General features: G+C 37.8%; 1 protein-coding gene across 1 annotated transcript in view; it reads right to left on the reverse strand.

The window, feature by feature from the left end:
* Positions 1-964: 964 nt before the first annotated feature.
* LOC145411356 (uncharacterized) overlaps positions 965-21865 on the reverse strand; it is a gene marked incomplete at its 5' end in the record, with an annotated part of 120082 nt that continues 99181 nt past the window's right edge. Inside the window, one exon of the mRNA XM_080281381.1 lies at positions 965-1090. Coding sequence (XP_080137507.1) covers positions 965-1090 — 126 coding nt within the window. The remainder of the gene's footprint in view (positions 1091-21865) is intronic.

Consider the following 21865-nt stretch of genomic DNA (forward strand, 5'->3'; position numbering starts at 1 on the left):
GCTATTTTTTTTTCTTTTTGCGTGCGTGCGTGCGTGTGTTGGGTCATCGTGTCGTTGAGGTGTAATTGCTTAAGGGGTTAGTACTTCTGGACATTTATGGAACTTCGATATCTTGAACATTACTGCGTTATTTTCCTGCCTTATATTCGTGTCATGCATAATTCACAAAAACATTCTTACTCTGAAAAGCTATTCTCCCCGGGAACTGCTTACATATGTCTGGTACTGCCTCACCTAGGCTACTCGGACAAAATTAGTCGCTACCTGGAATGGACATCGACCTTTTGGACACAACTAGAGCCACAGTTAACTTCGGATATAAGTACGGACACATCCTTACACCGAAAAGCTAACTTGTCATGTTCACATACGGTATACTGTATTTCACATACCAGAACAAACTTTTACTAATGGGCACACATCTTGGAACATCGGCATTATGGACATTACTAGGACAATTAGATTAGGACATAATTTACAGAAGCCACTTTACAAATATACTGTGTTACAGTACTATGTTTCACAGTTTAAAAAAAAATCATCTGGACAATGATTAGGACATCCACCCTTTGGACATCAGCACTGGAACACAACGACATCCGGGTATACTTCACAGAGATTTGGGCATAAGCTAACGTACAAGCAGCATATTTTACATACTCGGGAAAAAAAATGGTCACAAACCTAGTCACTACATAGACAATCATCGTTGTGGCCTACACAACATTGGACACAACCAAATTCAGTCACAATTTACAGAAATATCCTTGCACTGAAAAGACACCTGTAACTATGGTGTTTGGACATAGCCTACCATACACCACTGCACGGTTTGGCCAGAATTTCACACACATCCGGACACAATTTCAGGCATTCAGGTTTCTGGACACAATTGGGACAACCAAGTGCGGACATACCTCATTGAAATAACCTCTCACTGAAAAATCAACTCTCTGGACACGATTTATTTCACATTCTGGAACATCTGGACATTTCCAAGGGCATCAGTGTTTAGGACAATTATTGACACTCGAACCAGAAGGAGACACAGGATGCCATGCCCGCTGACAGAGTACACATATGGACAAAACTAGTGGGATAAAATAGTCTTAAATTGCCATTGTGCTTTTACGGGGTTCTACGATAAAGAGAATCGTCTTATGGTAACAAGGATAAAATACACAGGACCTCACCATACAGTCGAGGTTATTGTAATGGGTAAATGTAAACCATCATTTTCCCTTGTTCATCCTCCTCCTCATCCTTATCTTTCCCCTCCTCCTCCTCCTCCTCCTCCTCTTTCCCTTCCTCCTCCTCTCCTCCTCCCCTTCATCCTCCCCATTATCATCATCATCATCATCATCAACCCCAGATGATTAAGGCTACTGAAAGAGATAGCTACCTGTACTGTATTTTTCGATCTGGAGAGGTTAGACAGAGAACAGACTTGCCTTCATTACCGCTCTCCCTGCAAGAGATCCTCCCTGAGTTGAATATAATCCTCTGGGAATACGAGGAACGAAGTGGACGAAAACAGCCGCCATACTGAAACGATCAACAGGCTGTTCCCCCTTGTTAACGTTCTCTCTGTGTAGGCATTCTCCTAATTTATAACCAGCCCTATGTGCTGCTGCTAGAAAGAGTGGACAAAGTCAATTTTTTATTTGTTAATGCAAGGAAGAAGGAACCAAAGGCCATATTGTTCCCCCCAAGAAAAATTCAAAACAAGATAACAAAGAGCCAAATTCAAGCTCCGTTCATTTAGCCTCATTATTAAACAAGTAGCTCTACCTGGGCTCAGTAGACCTTGTCCCGTATTCTCGTAGCTTATGGAAGCTCCGTAACACCTCTTCCTTAACGATTTATTTTTAGATATGTCCGGCTAGAATCCTTTTGTGCATTATCTATGTAAAGTGAGCCGACAATAGAAGAATTTATTTACATTACACAAAAGAGGACAGTGAGGTGTAATAACCAAAATAAATCGGTAAAGGTGTTAGGGAGCTTCATTAACCAACGAGACTTCGAGCCCTTGGACACGTGTGGGGCTCCGGACAATGAAAACGGGACTGCAACCTTTCCACCCGACAAGATCATCATCGCTAAATTTCAGAAGAGGTCATTAGGGTCCGTCACAGTTTTTAGGCACTATAAAAAAAAAGTATTGACCAAAACTGTACGTAAAACTAACCCTAAAAAAATATATCCTTAACAATCGCTGTCAGAATTAATGCTGGTTAATTTTAAATGAGTCCGTCAATAAAGGTTGTACGGTAGAGCCATTTTCCTCTCCCAGGTTTAATTTTTTTCTTAGGTACGGGATTGGTAAAAATATGTCTGGAAATACAAATGATAATAATGATAATTATAATAGTAATAATAATAATAATAATAATAATAAGGCGACGCGTTGATGATGTTGTGGTCCTAGACTCATCTGGACGTGAACCCAGTGGGCTGCAGGCTGAAGCTCCCTTTCTGCTGTCAACCATCCTCCTTTTGAGAGACAGGGAAGGAGCTGAGCGGCGCTTACTGATACTACAAATGTACTTTCTTTAAATTACTCTTTCCTATTTACCGCATTACAGTACTATTTTGTAGGTCATTCATTTAAACTCTACGGGGATGTTCGTCTTTTTTCACCTTGAATTCGTAATGCAGTGGTAGAATAAGGCTTTTATGATTCTAAAGCCTTTTCATAGCACTTCTTCGTGACTAGCACTATCTTCCAGTGCTAATCTCTTGCTGCAGTACAGCATTCAAGGAAAGACGGCAATTTTACGCCTACTTAAAGTGAACAGAGTATAGTTAGTCAATGAGAGAGAGAGAGAGAGAGAGAGAGAGAGAGAGAGAGAGAGAGAATTATTGAGGCCTGACATTTTCGAGACAGTGTAAACAAACTAATTATTCTGAAATAGGTAAATTAACAGAATAAACGTTTATATCTCCCAATCAAACGTTTCCCTCTCTCTCTCTCTCTCTCTCTCTCTCTCTCTCTCTCTCTCTCTCTTTATTGCATCAAGACCTCTCTCTCAAAATTTTTAAGCGAAAAACCTTTAATAAAAAAAAAAATCATTAACGCACCTGACAATGTTTCACGTGACTGATGCCTTCGTTATTGCTTTATTCATTTTTACTGACCATCCCTTTTATTCATTATTCCGACCGTCTCCTTTATTTGCTTTATTGACCGTCCTCTTTATTTATTTTTACTGACTGTGTCCTTTATTTAGTTTACTGACCGTTCCCTTTATTTTTACTGACCGTCTCCTTTATTTGCTTTACTGGTCGTCCTCTTGATTTATTATACTGACCGTTCTCTTTATTAATTTTTACTGACCGTCTCCTTTATTTACTTTACTGGCCGTTCTCTTTATTTATTATACTAACCTTTCGCATCATTTATTTTTCTGACCTAATCCTTTATTTATTTTACTGGCTGCTCCCTTTAGTCATTTTACTGACAATATCCTTTATTTGATTTTACTGACCGCCTTCAGCCTCTTCATTTTTTCCTATCACCATCTTTATTGCTAATTCAACACATCATTCATCTTTACTACTTATCATTAAAGTTATAACAATCTCATTAATACCTGTTTATCTAGTTAGGTATTTTTCCTGACGATTCCCTTATTATCAGTCCCTCTTTATTATCTATCTACTTATTTTATTGAACGCTCTCTGTATACTTTATTAATTTTTACTGACCATTCTCCTTATGGCCTTTTCATCGTATTTTTACTTATTGTTTCCTCTTCATCTCTCACTTATCAAACTTAATCTCCTCCTTGCCCCTTTATTTTCCATTATTTATAACGAGTATTCCCTTTTTACCTCCCATTTATTAAACTTTTTACTGATAAATCCCTCTATCTGACAATTTATTTATGATGACCCTTCCTTCTTTATCACTCATCTTGTTTTACTCTCTCTCTCTCTCTCTCTCTCTCTCTCTCTCTCTCGAATAAAACATAGCACACTACACGTCATCGCACAGAAGAGGGGATAAGAGAAAGCTGAAATTTAATAAAGAAAATTATAAACTAAAAAAAAAAAAAAACTTTCAGCCCAAGGACGTCAATTTACTTTTTATTTTCTCCCTCCCAGGATATCACTTTAGTCAAATGCTAAATCTAACTCCATCTAGTTCGAAAAGTCTCCTAACCATTACTACTACTGCTACTACCACTACTACTACTACTACCACTATTACTACTACTACTACTACTACTACTATACTACTACTAATAATAATAATAATCACCTCAAAGTTCGAAAGCAGGTATGAAATAAGCAATACGACTTCTAATTAGAGAGAAGAACACCTTGAATCCAATGACAATATTCTGATTTGTTCTTACTATTTCCCGACGCTTTTCCCTCAGCGAATTTTGTAATGCAGGCTATGAAATCCCTGCAGTTGGAAAAGTATTCTAAATTTATTGTAATCGTCTGAAACTAGCAAGACTGAGCCGAAGAAATACGTCATCGGATTGAAGAGATTTACCGCTTCACCCCAACGACATACCGTAGTTACTTCGTCTTCAATGTTACCACCAAACGCATTAACAGAGCTTTGGAGAGATTCTGGACCTAGGAGTTTGATACAGCTACACTAACCTCTTCATTAAACTACTGGAGATCCGCCATTAAATAAAAAGAAAATAAAAGTCTGACAGTAACAATTAGAAACCAAGAAAACACACCATCATATTCCACAGGCTAATAAAATAAAAACAAGGACATTTATATCAGGTCTAATTATATACCGCAGCGCACCTGATACCACACCTCCAATTAGGGGTATGAGGTAAGTCACTAGGTATGCGGATGGCGGTATATAAATACGTATAGGTGAAGCTAAGGCAGTCTCTCCTATGCTGAACAAAATCGTGTGGTACTGACGGGAGATAAATACAAGGGACGTTCTAGGGGTGACAGGGTTGATGGAGATTGTTTAACTCCATCACCCTGAACAAATCTTTCAATAAATAAATAAATAAAAACATCCGGCAACAGGAGACTACAAACAAGTACCCACGCTTATAAAAACCAATAATTTGGTTTACACACACACACACACACAAAACAGCTATGGTCTAAACAGCCAACAAATATATATAGGACACAGGAGACCAGGCATATCGAAAAAAAAAAAAAAAAGTTACTCTCCCTTTCATTTGTTGCCTCTTCATACCGACCGACCGCCGACACACCAACAAACCAACCACCGACACCGACTCCATACCGAAACCGACCATCAACACCGAAACTAAAGGCCGACACCGAACCAACAGACCAACGCACTAACAAACCACCGACACCGGAACTGCAGACCAACGCACTCACCGACCACCGACACCGGAACTGCAGACCAACGCACTCACCGACCACCGACACCGGACCTGCAGACCAACGCACTCACCGACCCCACCTTCCGAATGACCTTCAAATTCCATCGATATTTCATTTTTATTTATCAAGCAGACACCAGCCACCATAACCTTTTGCTAACTCTTTGCTTAGCTTTTTATCAATTTTTTCCCATAAGTAGATAACTATATACAAATTCAATGTAATGCCGATACTCGAATATAAACTAATTAGCAACGAACAAATCTGGTTTCCACAAAACAGAGTTAGGCTATACCACTTACTATAGCCTAACTATTTAACTATACTCAATATTATATGTTCTTATATTTCAGCTTCATGCTTCTTTAAATACACTGATATGTCGGTCATTATCCATTTACCTTGGGCGACAAAAGGCAGGATGCAGATGGAAATGATCAATAAATACGGGATTATCAAAACTCGTTATTGAATACTTGCATTTCTTATTTGCTTTTTCCGACACATAAAAAACAAGGATCAAATTTCAGCAGTGGAGCCAGCAGTGGAGCCAGCAGCGCATATGGCCGGCAGCCGAGGTCAAAAGTTCGCCTAATTATTCACGTCCTCCATTACTCACTCTCCTCTGCTGGCTAATATTCCTACGCTGAGGGAGGCTTGGAACATTACACTGCCATGGATGATGCGCTGTGATTTGAAGCGTCGGGGAGAAGAGTGGCAGAAATGGCCTACGTGTGAAGCGGAGGAAACAGTAAGCCAACTTTTATCCCCGCCTGTACAATCAGCAGTTATGTCGGCTGAGTTATATACGGATTTTACATTCCGCTCCACAGCACCGCTAATAACAGGACCACCGCCAGTATAACGCAGAATTTATACCGGCACAGGGAATGCTGCTGGGTCTGACCGGGAGCCAAGACGGTCGGTGGAAAAATATACAAGAATTAAACCCACCATTAAAGCCAGGTAGCAATTATAGAACTAAATGCTATACAGCTGCTGATGAAACCATATTATTATCCATCAGTCCAATACCGTAGTGAAGTATGGCACTGTTACTTAAACATGATAACAACAACAGCAGCATCATCGTCACCAATAATAATAATAATAATAATAATAATGATAATAATAATAATAATACAGACCTAGTAATAACACTTACTGTACCCATGAAGCAAAACAATCCATAGCTAACAATACAAAAAAGTACAGAACCAAGACGCAGTACAGGAATTACGGAAATTACACCTATTAGTAACACAAAAATAATGAAAATAAACAGTTGTGGACGTAAATACGGATTCACTTAACAGCAATGACGAACGAGACAGTGAACGTGACTTTCGGGAGGAGCGATACGACATTCGGAACAAACACTTTTTTCAGAATACAATATTACTAGTAAGAGTTTCCTAATAAATCGGGTAATATCGGCGTATACTCTTTTATCGAACAATCAAGAGAATGTTACATAATAATAATAATAATAATAAGGTAAACAGCCGCTGGTCTCCTAAGATGGCATCACTGCAGGGGTTCACAGTTTATCGTTCGCCGTCTCTAATTCTTGTGGCAATGAGGTGCATCGATACCTACATCCGCAGCTCTACACAGGCCAGCACACAACACCCTGCAAGTCTTACAGGAAAAATACTCCCGGTAATAGCTAATACTGGTATCGGAACCTGAGTAATGCATCCAAAGTAACAGATAAAAATGTCTAGAGTATTAATGTATTAGTATTAAGAAATGAATTCTAGAGCGGCTTACATTCAACCCTTTGCATTAAATGACTCTCTCTCTCTCTCTCTCTCTCTCTCTCTCTCTCTCTCTCTCGTAGTTTAATTTTACTACCTTCAGACGGCTTTAATCAACTTGGGATAGGCCTCTCTTACTAAAGGACTTAATGAACGATATCTGTAATCCCTCCATTTCGAGATTTAAAAAAAGAGAGAAAAGAAATGAAAGAAAACAAAAGGAAAATAAAAAAAAATCGTCTGTGGATGGAAAGAACGAAATAAGACGTCACCGTGGTGAAGGGTTTAAGTTACAAATCAATCCGTACTACCAAACAAGTATTTTTGCGCGACTCACACTAAACCCCTGCATCTCAAACAACACCCTCTGCATAGACAACTACACCACGGTCAGTCAGATGAAAGAGAATATTCATAAATGCCAGCCTGCTTACCAGCCTTCCTTCCTTCCTTCCTCGAGCTCTCTGTTAAATGGTGCAGTCTCGCCTCGCCTAGCCAATCTCACCCTTGTAGTATGGCAGGCTAAGGTACCACAACGTCATTTTTAGATGCAGGAAATTCTCTAAGAGTTACCATGTTCGTCTGCCTCTCTCTCATGATTTTTGGAAACGAGGTACTTCACTCCAGTAGACTTTAGTGACTGGCGAATCCACTCCACACCACACCGCACCACTCACCATACCAACCTCTCAAACCACACCACACTAAATCATGTTGCTACACCACACCACAGCACACCAAGGGCATTAACTTGAATTTGGCTCTCTCTTGGAGGGAACTCTTATTGCGGGCTCATGGCCTTTGGTTCCTTCTTCCTCGCATAAAAAAAAAAAAAAAAACTGAAGGGCCTTGAAGTTCCCGCATCTAACATCCTTGCACTTGTTTCGTTTAGGCTATCAATTCCCGTCACCTCTTCGTCTGATGACACATATTCCATTTCAATTAAGCTACCATCAGACGATTTAATTCATCTCTGCGATGACCTTTAGCTGTGAGGAGGTAAATGAAGACTACTGGATATTTATACCCTCCTGCATAATTTCCCCTAAGCTGAATAGAAGTCTAGTTGGCAAGAATAAAATATGCAATACGTCCTCAAGTTGAAAAGGTTAACACATATTTACTCAGTTTAGGAAAAAATCACTGTACTGAGAGGATTTGAAACATTTAGCACTCTCTGATAAATTTTCTGATATGAAGCCTGTTTCAACTTTATTTTTCCTGTCCCCCCAAACTTCACTAAACTCATAAAAGACCTCTCCAATTGAAAGGGTTATTGTAGCCACTAGTACGTATAATGGGACTTTTTTTTTTTTACCTACAAATGGCAGGAAGCAAATCGTGAGGTAAAAAAAATAAAATCGATTGGCAACAGCTGAAAAGTTACAAGTTAATACCGACGCCAGACACTGGAGACTTAAATCACTGTCTGTGGGCCTACGATGTTATATATATCTCACCTAGACCTTGTTTATATTACCGACAAGTGAATAAATAAGAATGTGGAAAATTCTTATGTAATCTTATTCAAGGTACTTATACAGGTCTTGCTATGAGACTCAATGATTAGTTACTGATAAACAAAACTAATGAGAAACAAAAATATCTAAAAACTAATAGTCACTGTAATACTCTTTGTTTATCTAATACAGGCATAATAATAATAATAATAATAATAATAATAATAATAATAATAACAATAATAACAACAGAAACATCATCGATATAAAGGCCAGAAATCGTCCCAGGTTTGGCTAAATTGATCCGAAAGGAAGGTAACCCGTACTTGTGTAATTTCTCATTACCCCTTCACTACCAATGATCTCTCCTTAGATGAATAACACTGACTGCAGAAGAAAAAAAAAAATCGTACGGATGGAAAATGTATAAACGAATTTTAGAAGCTTTTACCTTTTTAATATGAGAGACAGTAATCATTTGAAAGAGGCCTAGATTTCTTTGGTAATTTTACCCTTTCCATAACTTCGATGACACCTTTCACTCTCACTTTATGCACGCGATTTTATTTTCCTCAAGATTATTTCTGACGAGCAGTTATATACAGCTGAAAAAGGTCAGACAGGAGGGGGAGAGATGAGAAAAAGAAGTCTGCTGGCAAACCGTGGCAGAGATTGGCTCAGTCAAGGAATTCATGGAGAAGGTTGGGGGAGGCCTTTGTTCAGCAGTGGCCTTGCAGTGGCTGATGATGATGATGATGATGATGATGATGATGATGATGATGATGAACGTACACTACTAGCATCCCTCCTGAGCTGAATAAAATCGTCTGGAGGTACCGCAGCTAGAACATACGTTTAAAGATACTGAAAAGTAAAAAGTGTTATATAGCCTAGCGGTACTGTTGCCTTTATCGATTTTTTTTTTTCAACTACTGTACGTTAATTTTACAACCTGTGACAGATGCCTGATATTTTAAATCTCTCTCTCTCTCTCTCTCTCTCTCTCTCTCTCTCCCGAACATAATAGAATCATTCTTTCGTGTTAAAAAACTTGGCTGACAAATACCTGTAATTATACTTTTTTTTCGATATTTTCTAAAGGTCAGTAACGTCCAAACTCAGAACTTTTACCCTACTTTCAACTGCCTTTTTCATAGATCATTTAAATTCGCTCAAATTACCCAAAGCTTTTTTCTCTCTCTCTCTCTTACACACACACACACACACACACACACACACACACACACATCTAACAGGCCATCAGTACCGCACAGTGTTCGTAGATGTACCAGCTTTATTCATGCACTCCAGCCTTATATGTCATTAATTTACCTTATATGTCATTAATTTCTACTGTCATTTAGTTCCTGGCACATATAATAAAGAAGGAGTTCGGTGAGGCTAGTGTTATTATTATTATTATTATTATTATTATTATTATTTTTTCAGTGTTACCTCTCTCTCTCTCTCTCTCTCTCTCTCTCTCTCTCTCTCTCTCACACACACACACACACACACACACACACACACACACACACATTTAATCACGGTGGCAGGGTATCATACAAGCAAGCTACCTCTTATCCTAGACTACAGGATAGGCCTCGCAGTACCGTAATATCTACTGAAAATTTCAATCTATTACAAAACGGAATATATAAACAGAGTAATATACCGGTAAATAAAATCATAATCTACTGGGTACCGTAATGATTTCAGTAACAAAGATCGGTTCAGACATTATCATCAGGACATCAAAGGGAAGCTTCATGCGGGTGTTGTGGGTCTTATAGTAGTGGCAGGAGGAGGAGGTGAATTTACACGTCCAATATAATGACGTAATGCTTTTTGCTGCTACTCCCATACCATATTATTTCAGTTTGGGAAAGGGCTCTCGTGCTGAAGGGGATACTGAAGGCTGTATCTCTCCCCCCATTTCGAAATATCTATTCTTAGCCAAATCTAAAAAAAATATAAAATGCTTCCTCGGATTGAATGGATTTGCCACTTTAGCCTCAGGACGTATTTCTTAGGGTACTTAAGTCTTCCTGTCGCCTTACAATTATATTCAGCTTAGGAAAGACGCCTTGAGCTGGAGGAGGGAGGGGTAAGAGACGACCTCCACTGACCTGATTTCGTACTAGTGGGTCTTCTTAAAGTAAAAAAAAAAAAAAAAAAAGTTCGTCAGAAGGTAGGGAGGATTATCTGAAAATGGCGTCAATGTAGCTTATGGTAGGAGTTACTAGCCACACCAATGTGGAAAATCATGGCTGGAGTGTACGAATAATTTTGTGGAATCTAGTAACGTGCAGTCGGAATTATCGGGGCTTGCATGGACAAGGAGTAGGGTTAAGATCACATTTGCACGACTTCCCACGGCCTGTCTGTCATGTGTCCGTCACCTGACTCTGTCCTGGTTTATTAATGGTCAGATGTAGGTCATGCGTGTGTAAGAGAGTGCTTTTTTTGTGACTGGAAGCATGGGATTCCCCAGCCTTGTTATTCCCACTGACTACAGTAAGATACATGAGTATATCCTGGGTTATGTAATAATCATCCTAGAAGAAGATATAATTATTGTCTCACCACAGCTAGTACCGCACAAATTGGCTTTCTGTCACAAAGAACAAAGACAATGCCACTATTATTGCCAGTACGGTACAATGATATTTGATGTAAAAAGAAACAACCTGTAAGCCCGTAATATTTCTCCTTTCATTGAGAAAACTGAACAAATGAGGGACAAAACCAAGATCCTTTCATTTAGAGATGCCTAGACACATGCACACAAAGGACCGGAAGTCAGAGGCAAGGAGGAAAAAAATAGATTAGGGAAAAGTTCTAAAGTTGAGAAGTTGATAATGCATTACAGAACTGAGCAGACGATGGATGCCAGTGTGCCCAGTGCAACCAAACACTTCAGAAGGGCAGTCTTGATAGGCTATGTACTGAAAAAATAATAGGAAAGAAAGATGATATTGTGGCGGAGAGAGAGAGAGAGAGAGAGAGAGAACGAAGGGAGCCAGTAAGAACAGGGAGCTCATGAAACGAAATTCCCATTCTTCCACCCTGTTTAGAAGCGCTACATGCTGAATCCCACCACCTCCCCCCGGTCCCCTCCCCCCAACACACACACACGACAACACTTCTCTAATCAGGGGTAAACAAGGTCCCTGTACAGAGTCAGCAACAGTTAAAAAATCACAGTATGCAGGGAGTCGGTTCAGCACACCCAATCTCTGAAAAACAAACAAGGGAAGTACCATGGTAGGATGATTTCTATTTCCTAACTAATACAGCAAGCAAATAAAAAAAAACATTCGTAACCCAGACTTATCCTGTAAGTGTGGTGACGGACGATGTTTGAGGCGGGTGGAAGAGTGAAGGGTGGAGTTATGTGTGTGCGAGTGGACAGATATGCAACTCTGATGAATGATGAACAGAGGGATGAGAGCTAGTGAAAAGATAGAACGCCGAGGAACAATAATATCGGTACTCTACTCTATACACTTAAACCTGGCCTAAAATTGTCATGTCCCCGTTTCTTGAATGCGGAGCTGTAACAAGAGATAAACACTACAATATGATGCCAGTCACGAAGAAGGTTCATGGAAAGGATGTATGGCCGTAGTATTGTCTTTTTCTGCCACTAAGCTACGAGAAATAAGCTGGAAAAAGACGAAACTCTGCGCAAAGTTAAAGTGAATGAAGTACAGTAACTTTACTACGCTGAACCACCCTGAACTTTGTACCGTACCCTGTATTGGTGCTATCAAGTACCTATTTCTGCATCACCAGTTTTTGCTTTGCAGATTCGTCATGATAATAATAACAGTAATAATAATAATAATAATAATAATAATAATAATAATAATAATTAGTCCATCCATCCATCCATCATCCAATCCTACACTGCCCCATGAGGAGTGTAGGAGCCCAGGGCTAGGCAATTGGTCCCGACATTTAAGATGAGAGTGAATTTAGGATGAGTGAAATAATAATAATAATAATAATAATAATAACAACAATAATAATAATAACAGTGTTAGTATTAGTACTGGTACTAGTATTAGTATTAGTAGTTGTTGTTGTTGTTAACGGATAACATACTGTACTTCCTAGTGTAAAACAACTCAACCCGTTTTGTCGACATCGAACTCCCCTTTCTAGCTAGGAGTCTATCTCACAAAATATCACTGAAAGAAATTTTGGTGTAGTTTAGAGAAAGGTCAATCACTTCAGGAAGCGTCAAGTGTACAAATGTCAGTGCAGCATAATAGGCGTAGATTAAAGTCCTTCGGGCTTTATCGGTGAGTGTCTTGTTTTTTCTAACACAAAGATAAACATCTGATAATGCATTCCTTGCAGCTCGGCCAGTCTACAGTCTTATGATATTTTTATTTGATTCATCTAGCAACACACCATACAGTAGATTTTCTCAGATCAGGCTGGGCATATAGGCTATAGGCTTCCAGTAGTTACAAACTATAGTCCTTTTATTATAACACGACCCAGATTTTCGTCCTTCTGCATCTTATTTCATGTAGCTTAGTGGCAGACAATGGTACGGTTCACTATATTTTTCATAGCATTTATTCGCCACCCCTTACGGGATTGAGGCGTCTGGCAATAGATAAACAGATTTCTTCGCCAATGACACCTTATTCTGGTGTTAATCCTCTGCCAAAACCCAGTCTTCACGACGGAGAAATGACAGTTTTTAGGCCAATTTACACTATAAGCAGCATACCGTACCGTACCAGCAGCGACTTAACACAGTAACGAGGGAGGGACAGATACAGTTCTTCACATTTACAGTTTATACTTCGGAAGGCAAAATAACCTAAGACCGGCGACAGAGATAACCAACCCTGCCACTACAATAATTCCATTCCCAATACGATAACCTAAACGCCACTGTCATTAAAGGTGGGTTGGATGGCTCTTGTAGGTATCGTCGGCCTGTGCAACATTGATCTGGCATGAAATAACCCGTCTGTCCAACTCGAATCTCATCTTTAACTAACTAGTCTATTCTGCACACAGCACGTGATTGTAGCTATAGCCGATTCTAGTAATAGTACTGGTATTCGATGAGAGAGAGAGAGAGAGAGAGGGGGGGGGGAACTAGAAATATGATAAGACACTGCATAAACAGCAAACATAACTAAAGACACTGCAAACTTAGTGAAGGTTTTCATGCTGAAGCAGTCTAAAGGACACAACAAACTCTGATTAAGATAAGAGAGCAAACTATTTATCATTCTTCATTACGAGGATATATATATAATTTAACGTATGCAACAACCAGACGATTATATTAAAGATAGGAAGGACTTCTTGTTGTGAAAGTGGGCAAGAGTTAATAAGAAATCCCTGAGGCTGAACTAACTATAAGGCTAACTCGTCTATGGTTAATTCACCTTAACTCGACATTGATTTTCGTCCTCTTGCAGGTATACATGTAACTCAGTGGCAAATTACAATATTGCTTCTCTACGTCCTTCCCATTGCACTTCTTCCTTACTAGCACCATATTCTTGTGTCAGTCCCTTGTAACAGCCCAGCATTCACGATGGAAAGATGGCAAATTTAAGCCTAGTTAAAGTGAACTGAGTAGAGCCTGGGATCAACAAACTACCGTACATACTGAACTAGGAGACTGAGAGATTAACTTAACCCACCTGAGAACGCACACTCTTCTCTATTTCTTTATTTCCACTTGACGATTTTATTCAGCTCAAAACTTTTCGAACAGGTGGGTTAGCTACTTTCAATCATTATTCATTCACTGTGCTGAGGCTGTTTGACTGATCTAAAATCGTCTGGCTGTAAAAAGCAAAGTTAAATAGGATGTTGCAAGCCCAGGCTAGTTTCTACAGGGCATTGCAAGTGTAACCCTTTCAGTACCAGGTGACTTTGATTAATGTTGAAAAAGCACACCCAAGTACAGTAGGCGTTAATGAAGAGTAGTTTTAAGAGTCTCCTTGTGGTAAATAAAATCGCCTGGCAGCAGCAAAAATAGAAAAAAAAAGGAACGACAAAGAAAAGTCAATGGCTGAAAGAGTTAGAAGACCTTGCAACTCTAAAACAATAGAAACCCAGAGGACAAGTTAACTCCTTCAGTGTGGGTACCATGACCTCCATTTTTACTCCTTAGCACTGTACCCCCAGGCGATGTAATTCACCTTAGAGATTCCATTAAGTAAAGAATACCTCACCGCGAGCTTCACTACTCCATTACAAACTTCAGAGACCAGTGAATAACAGACCATGCACATTTAATGATAGTTTAGATTCACTTTGCGTAGCGGACACTGAAACTTTAACTAGTCGCTGATAATTTAACCAGCCCACAACACACAGGAGCCACGGTGGTCCGGTGGGTAATGCTTTCGTTTCCCGAGGCAGAGTTGGAAAGTGGATCCTGGTGGTATGTCCTTCCATTTGCAACCGGAATCACACGTTCCCATCCTGGCGATTCATTGGCCACCGATGTCACAGTTTACACACACACACACACACACACACACACACACACACACACACACACACACATCCTAGCCATCAGAATACTCCAACTTTCACATCCACTGATCTCACTAGACATCCTTCACGAGTCGTACATGGCCAGCTTGAGAAATGATAAATCCAAGCTATCACTCTCCCCAGAAAAAAAAAAAAAAAATCCTCTTGCACTGAACCCCATACGTAGTGATAAAGGCAGGGTACGGAAAGAACACAGCCAGGCAACTCAACATTATTTCAAAAATCACTCTACGAACACCGGTACAAAAGGGGATACAGAAATACAGAAGGTAGTCGAATATTCTGTACCCTGTCCCGGCAATACATCCATCTCTTATACCTAATTTCACAGCCAATAAAGCTTATAACCGTAACCGAGAGCGTATCCAATAACTCGAGCCGGAACTCTGAAGCAACTGAGAAGAAATATGGCCAAGAGTTAAACCAATAGTATCAATATATGGCCTTCCTTTCACGCGACATCAATAGCGCAGCGCAGACAAAAGCCTTTCCGCATTGACGTAGCCTGTGAGGAAATATAAGCTGGTATGCGCATATGCTGGCTGTATCATTTATGGTTATTATCTGTCACCTGGTCAACCCTACTAATTTACCTGTACTTCCGACACACCTTCATCAATAACCTGCCAATTTAAACTACCTCACTAATGCACTAAATTATTAAAACATCAACAAACACTATGAATAAATATAACTTTTTTTTTTTTTTTAACCTTAACTTGGTCCAAATTTCTTCTTTTTTTTTCCCCATCATTTTTTACGCATCTTGTTGGCAGAAACAGACAATACCAAGACTAAGCAGAGATCCCATAATACTTCTTCGCGACTAGCACCATGGTCTAGCGTTCGTCTTCCGACTTGGCATTGAAGATGGAGAGATGACAAATTTAGGCCAAATTAAAGGAAAAAGGGTATAGGCTCCACATTTCCTGAAACCCCCATATACTGGTCATTATCGCCTACCGCAACACTCGTCTATCAACCACACCCTAATCAATAGCCTGGCAATTCAAACTTTCTCCATTAAAACACGCTATTACTCACCCTTCAGGGAATGCAACTATTCAGACATTCCCCAGTATACACCCTCATTAACCTACAAAAACCCACAACAATTCTCGGCTATAATTATCAGCCATAAACGCTGACATTCCCCGCAGAGAATGCTTGATAATTCTGACCACATCCGCCTCTTCAAACTTTCTTCACCAATTATTCAAACTTAAATGAACGCCACAGCTCACATCGCAATCCTCAGTGCCGGAAGCGGATGGCATTATCTGCGACAGGCAACAACTTAATATCGACAGGCAATAATTATCAATCATAAACGCCGTAATCCAGGGTAAACGATAGCTTGTGTTATAATTCAAACCAGTCCGATCGGCATGTAACCCAGAAATAACAAAACACTTCCTGCTGGTATAGAAATAGCTTAATACATTTTTAGACACAACATGCATTACGTTTAACCAGGAAAAAGGGTTAGAAAAGCAGGGAAATTGTACAACTCCACGTAAATTGTGTGTAAATGTTAATGCCTAGCCAGGACAAGAGAGAGAGAGAGAGAAAAAAAGAAAATGTCCCCGTGAGCAATTACCAATCGAACTGCATCACGAACAAAATAACTTCAAAATCGTATATAAATTTAAAGATAACTATCCTACCGTATCCAAAAGACAATATAATCATGACCAAAACTGATCACTCTCTGTGTTTCCCTAACCCACTCTTACTCTGAGAGTTAGTAAATAAAATGAAATCGAACGAAAATACAGTAAACACCGGCAATAGCGCAAAAATATACGTACACACTTCCGAGAATAACTAACCAATTTTTTCCAGACATCGACAATAATCACTAAGCAAAAACGGAACGATAAATTCTTCAACTACGTCACAATCGAGACCTGAAGTTTTTCATTACTGGAAGCACAGTGAGAGAGAGAGAGAGAGAGAGAGAGAGAGAGAGAGAGAGAGAGAGACTAATGCCTAAGGCAGTTAATACAAAGCCAATACCGTTTCAAGATCCTTTCATTTCCAGCTAGAGGTCATAGGCAGGGAGAAAGACAGACTGAGGATGACGGTTCCAGAGTTGACCAGTCGTCAAGTAACTGTAATCAAAGTTAACCCCTTCACTGCGATAACATAATTCCCGTGTATTCTTGCCATCAATAATTACTTTATTCCAGTAAGGAGAGATTTTTTCGAAGTGGAAGGATTAGATACAGACTCACAATTATAAAAAAAAAAAAAAAAAAAAGGTTATCGGATTGAAAAGGTTTGTCTATTCAACCCCATGGTGTGTTATTTATTTATTTATTTAATTTATTGATTTATTTGCTGCCTCAAGATGATTTTATTTCAATTAAGCCTATTTCTCGTCCTAAAGAGATCAATGAAGGCTCTATCTTATTCCGCCATTTCGAAGTCTCCTCTAACCTAAACAATAATAATAATAATAATAATAATAATAATAATAATAATAATAATAATAATAATAATAAAATGTATAATCGGACCGAAGAAGTTAATACAGTATGTTTCTAACCTTTCTTACCGCTATGTCCCCTACGCTCTTTAAAAAAAAATGTACCATAATTATCATTATATTAACTTAGAATTCTAAATAAATAATACTAATAATAACAGTAATAATAATAATAATAATAATAATAATAATAATAATAATACCGGTAACAACAACAACAACAATAATAATAATAATAATAATAATAATAATAATAATAAATAACATCTTTGCTCCATTTAATTAGCCCTGGACTCCATTTTCCTTATCCTTTTTTTTTTTTTTTTTGGTCCATTTCTGCTACTATTGTTCTTTCCCCTTAACCTGGCTCAAATTTTCGTGTTTCTGCAGCTTATTACTGTAATTTCACGAAGTTCAGTAGCAGAAATACAGTGCTATGGTTGTACATCCTTTCTACAGCACTTCTTTGTGACTAGCATCGTATTCCAGCGTTAGTCTCTTGTTACAGCTTAGCAGACGAACAGATGGCAATTTTAGGCTAGGTTAGAGTCAGAGGAGTATACCAAACGATTTTTTTTTTTTGAGAGCGTCCTAGGTGTGAAGATGTTAATGAAGGCTATATATATATATATATATATATATATATATATATATATATATATACAATTAATCTAATGTGTAACATCTCTATTTACCAATAAAGTCACCATGATTTATTTTGAACAAAATAAAGAGTACGTCATCGGTCTGATGCGATTAATTCTCGCAGTTAGAGGCCTACCCCAATCTGAATAAACTCGTCTGAAGGCAGCACGAATAAATAGATAGATAGATAAACAGACAGATAAATAGATAAATAAATAAAATAAATGGACATAGCTGCCGACTCCATCACTGTGCCTGGTCTCCCATATTCAGAATAAAATCGTCTGAAGGCGGCATTTTAATAAAAGAATCAACACTAATAAAAAATAATAGAAAAAGTAGGAAAAGTAAAAAAAAAAAAAAAAAAAGGAATCAACACATAAGAAACTATAATAAAAATAAAAAAATGTCGCACAAATAAATCAAAATATAGAAAATGGAAAACAGCAAAAATATAGGAGTCAACAAATAAAAAAAAATAGCAGAGAATAAATAAAAGAATCAACATAATGAAAAATGGCAAAAATAAAAAAGGCAGTCAATATAAATAAAATAAGAATGGTAAAAAAGTTGCAAAAATTAACAAAGGAGTCAACACAAATACAAAATAGAAAAAAGCAAAAATAAAGGAGTCCACAAATATACTAAAGGTAACAGAAAAAGAGGCAAAATTAAGTAAAGGAGTAAACACAAAATGGAAAACAAAAAATAAATAAAGGATCAACAAAGTAAATAATAGAAAAGGTTGCAAAAAACAAAATAAAGATTAAACACAAATAAAATCAACAAACAGAAACCAATAGCAAAAATTAAACAAGGGGGTCAATATAAAAATCAAATAGGGAAAATAGAAAAAAAAAGCTGATAAAACAAAGAAGTCAACATAAATGCAATAGAGGAAAATAGGGAAAAGTGGCAAAAAAAAAAAAAAAAGTCAATACAAATAAAGAAAAAAATGGCAAAAATAAATAAAGAAGTCGGCATGAATTAAAAAAAATATAAAAAGTAGCCAAAATTAATAAATAAAGGAGTCGACATAAACATACTAAAAATATCTAAAAACTAGCAAATTAAAATAAGAATCAATTTAAATAAAGAATAAACATAAGTTGCAAAAATAAAGAATGAATAAAAACAACAAATGAATAAAAAAGTGAAAAAAAGCAAAATAAAGTCAGCATAAATAAAACAAAAAGAAAATGCTAGCAAAACTAAATTAAAGATTCAACATCAATAAAATAAAACCTACAGAGAAAAGAAGCAAAATAAAGCCAACATAAATGAAACAGAGAAAAGTAGCAAAATAAAATAGAGAAGTCAACGTAAACGAAATAAAAAGAAAACCAAACATAAATAAAGGAGGCAACACAAATAAAATTAAAAAATCGAGAGAAAAGGAGCAAAATAAATGGTCAACACCAGTAAAATAAACAACAGAAAAAGTAGCAAAATAAAGTCAACACAATTACACTATCAAAAATAAAAAAAGTATTAAAATCAAATAAAGGAGTCAACACAAATGAAATAAAGAAGAAAACCAAAAATAAATAAAGGAGACATCACAAATAAAACAGAAAAAATAAAGTATAAACTCTACATACACTAGGGACCACTCAAACCGCTTATGACAGCAGTAAAATTCACTTTATCACATTCCTGTTTACATCTGACAACGCCGGAATATCTAAAGCCGGGAGGAACTGTCACATTTTAAGGTCAGTTTATTGAAATAGCTTTAAACACGCTCACACACACACACACACACACACACACACACACACACACACCAACCCTCCACACACACACACACACACACACACACACACACACACAAAATTGCCGAGACTACAGAAATTAACAAAAACCAAGACGGCTTTCGTCATCACATTATCCACATATAAACCACACACGACTCCATTACTACCACTAAAGATTATTAAAACCAACTACGGTATTCTCGGGTAAATATTTGCTCTCCACTCCTGTACAGGTAAATAACTAGACAATAATACGCTACAGACATCCTTGGGCGTTGTCTCTCTCTCTCTCTCTCCATTACCTGAGCGAAACGGAAGTGGTACACGTAGGTTGAATGGGGCTAAATTTTTAACTGTCTACACTGCATATCATAAACCTATTTTCTTGTTTAATGTAATGTTATTCCGTGCTCCCGTTTTATTGTGTGTGTGTGTGTGTGTGTGTGTGTGTGTGTGTGTGTGTGTGTGTGTGTGTGTGTGTGTGTGTGTGTGTGTGTGTGTGTGTGTGTGTGTGTGTGTGTGTGTGAGAGAGAGAGAGAGAGAGAGAGGATGGTGATAATTACTGTTTAGCTTTACATTTGTTACAACCAGGTATATATGTACACTTAATCTTAACCCTTTTTGTTGTATTACGTTATTTTCCTCTCGTCATTCCTGCTTGCCCCAGACGACTTCCATATTTTTATTTTCCCAGTTTTTGTCCTTACAACGAAGCTATCTACTCTTACTTCTACGTCTACTAACCCAGTCACTATTTTTTACCTCCAACATTTACACCTAAGTTTATATTTCAGTTTTCTCGTTCCATTTTTCTGTCTTCTTTATACTTGTCTTCCAGCGGTACTCTAGGCTTACTTAAATCCCTATGACAAGCCAACTTTATTCAATACAGGCTACTCTATCCCCTTATGCTCATTATTTGTTACCAGTTTCATGCCTGAAGTCCTCTTCAGAATATCTTAATTACTTCCCAACAACAGAGAGAACGCACATTTTCATTTTAAATTACAGTATTTTTCTTTCTCGTTACCAGAATTATCGCTATTTTATTCCTATCATTTACCCCAATTTACTGCTAACAAATTACTTCCTCTCTATCCTTGCCATTATTCCACAGTCTATATCGGTTTTGTTACATGTACCTTATTATTTTTTTTCCCATTTACCACAAGTAACTACTAACAATTACCTCGTTTCTCACTTTCATTTCCTGGTCCCCCTACGTGACTTACCCGGAACCATATCACTTATTTAGCGATGTCACTTTCCATTAATGCCGCCAACCTGCTGTTTCAGGAAGACTCCATTACGGCACAGTTCTGTCTCATTTCTCTGACGCTTAATTTGTTTTGGGACGCTTATTTCTTGTTCCTAAATACGGGTTCAAGAAGAAAGATTATAGCCTTTCTGTAGATGTTCTTTTATCTAACGCTTATTTTACCTGTTTCGTGAATATTGTCTTCGTTTTTTTAATCCCAGTTAATTGGTACAAATTTATCACTGAGGAAAATTCTTACTAGTATTTATTTTACCAGAGTCCTCTAAACTTGTTACTAGAAATCTGCCTCTAGTATTAGCTTAACTGTTTCTTACACTGATATGGCTTTTTGTGATGTTTTGTCATTTTTATCCCCAATGGCATACTGTACGAATTAAATTATATCACACTGAGCGTCCGACCTCTTTTTTTTTTCCTTTCCTAAAATCTTATTCCAATTTAGCTAAGGTATATTCATCTTAAACTGATCTTTCACAAAACCAGCTTTTTCATTTAGCTTTCTGTGACTAACCTACAACTTCAGGCCCTCATTTTCCCCTAACAATTTCACAGCTAAAGCCTATTTC

The sequence above is a fragment of the Coenobita brevimanus genome, chromosome 89, assembly GCF_032717465.1.
Source record: "Coenobita brevimanus isolate Jiangsu-jjx chromosome 89, ASM3271746v2, whole genome shotgun sequence".
Lineage (NCBI taxonomy): Eukaryota > Metazoa > Arthropoda > Malacostraca > Decapoda > Coenobitidae > Coenobita > Coenobita brevimanus.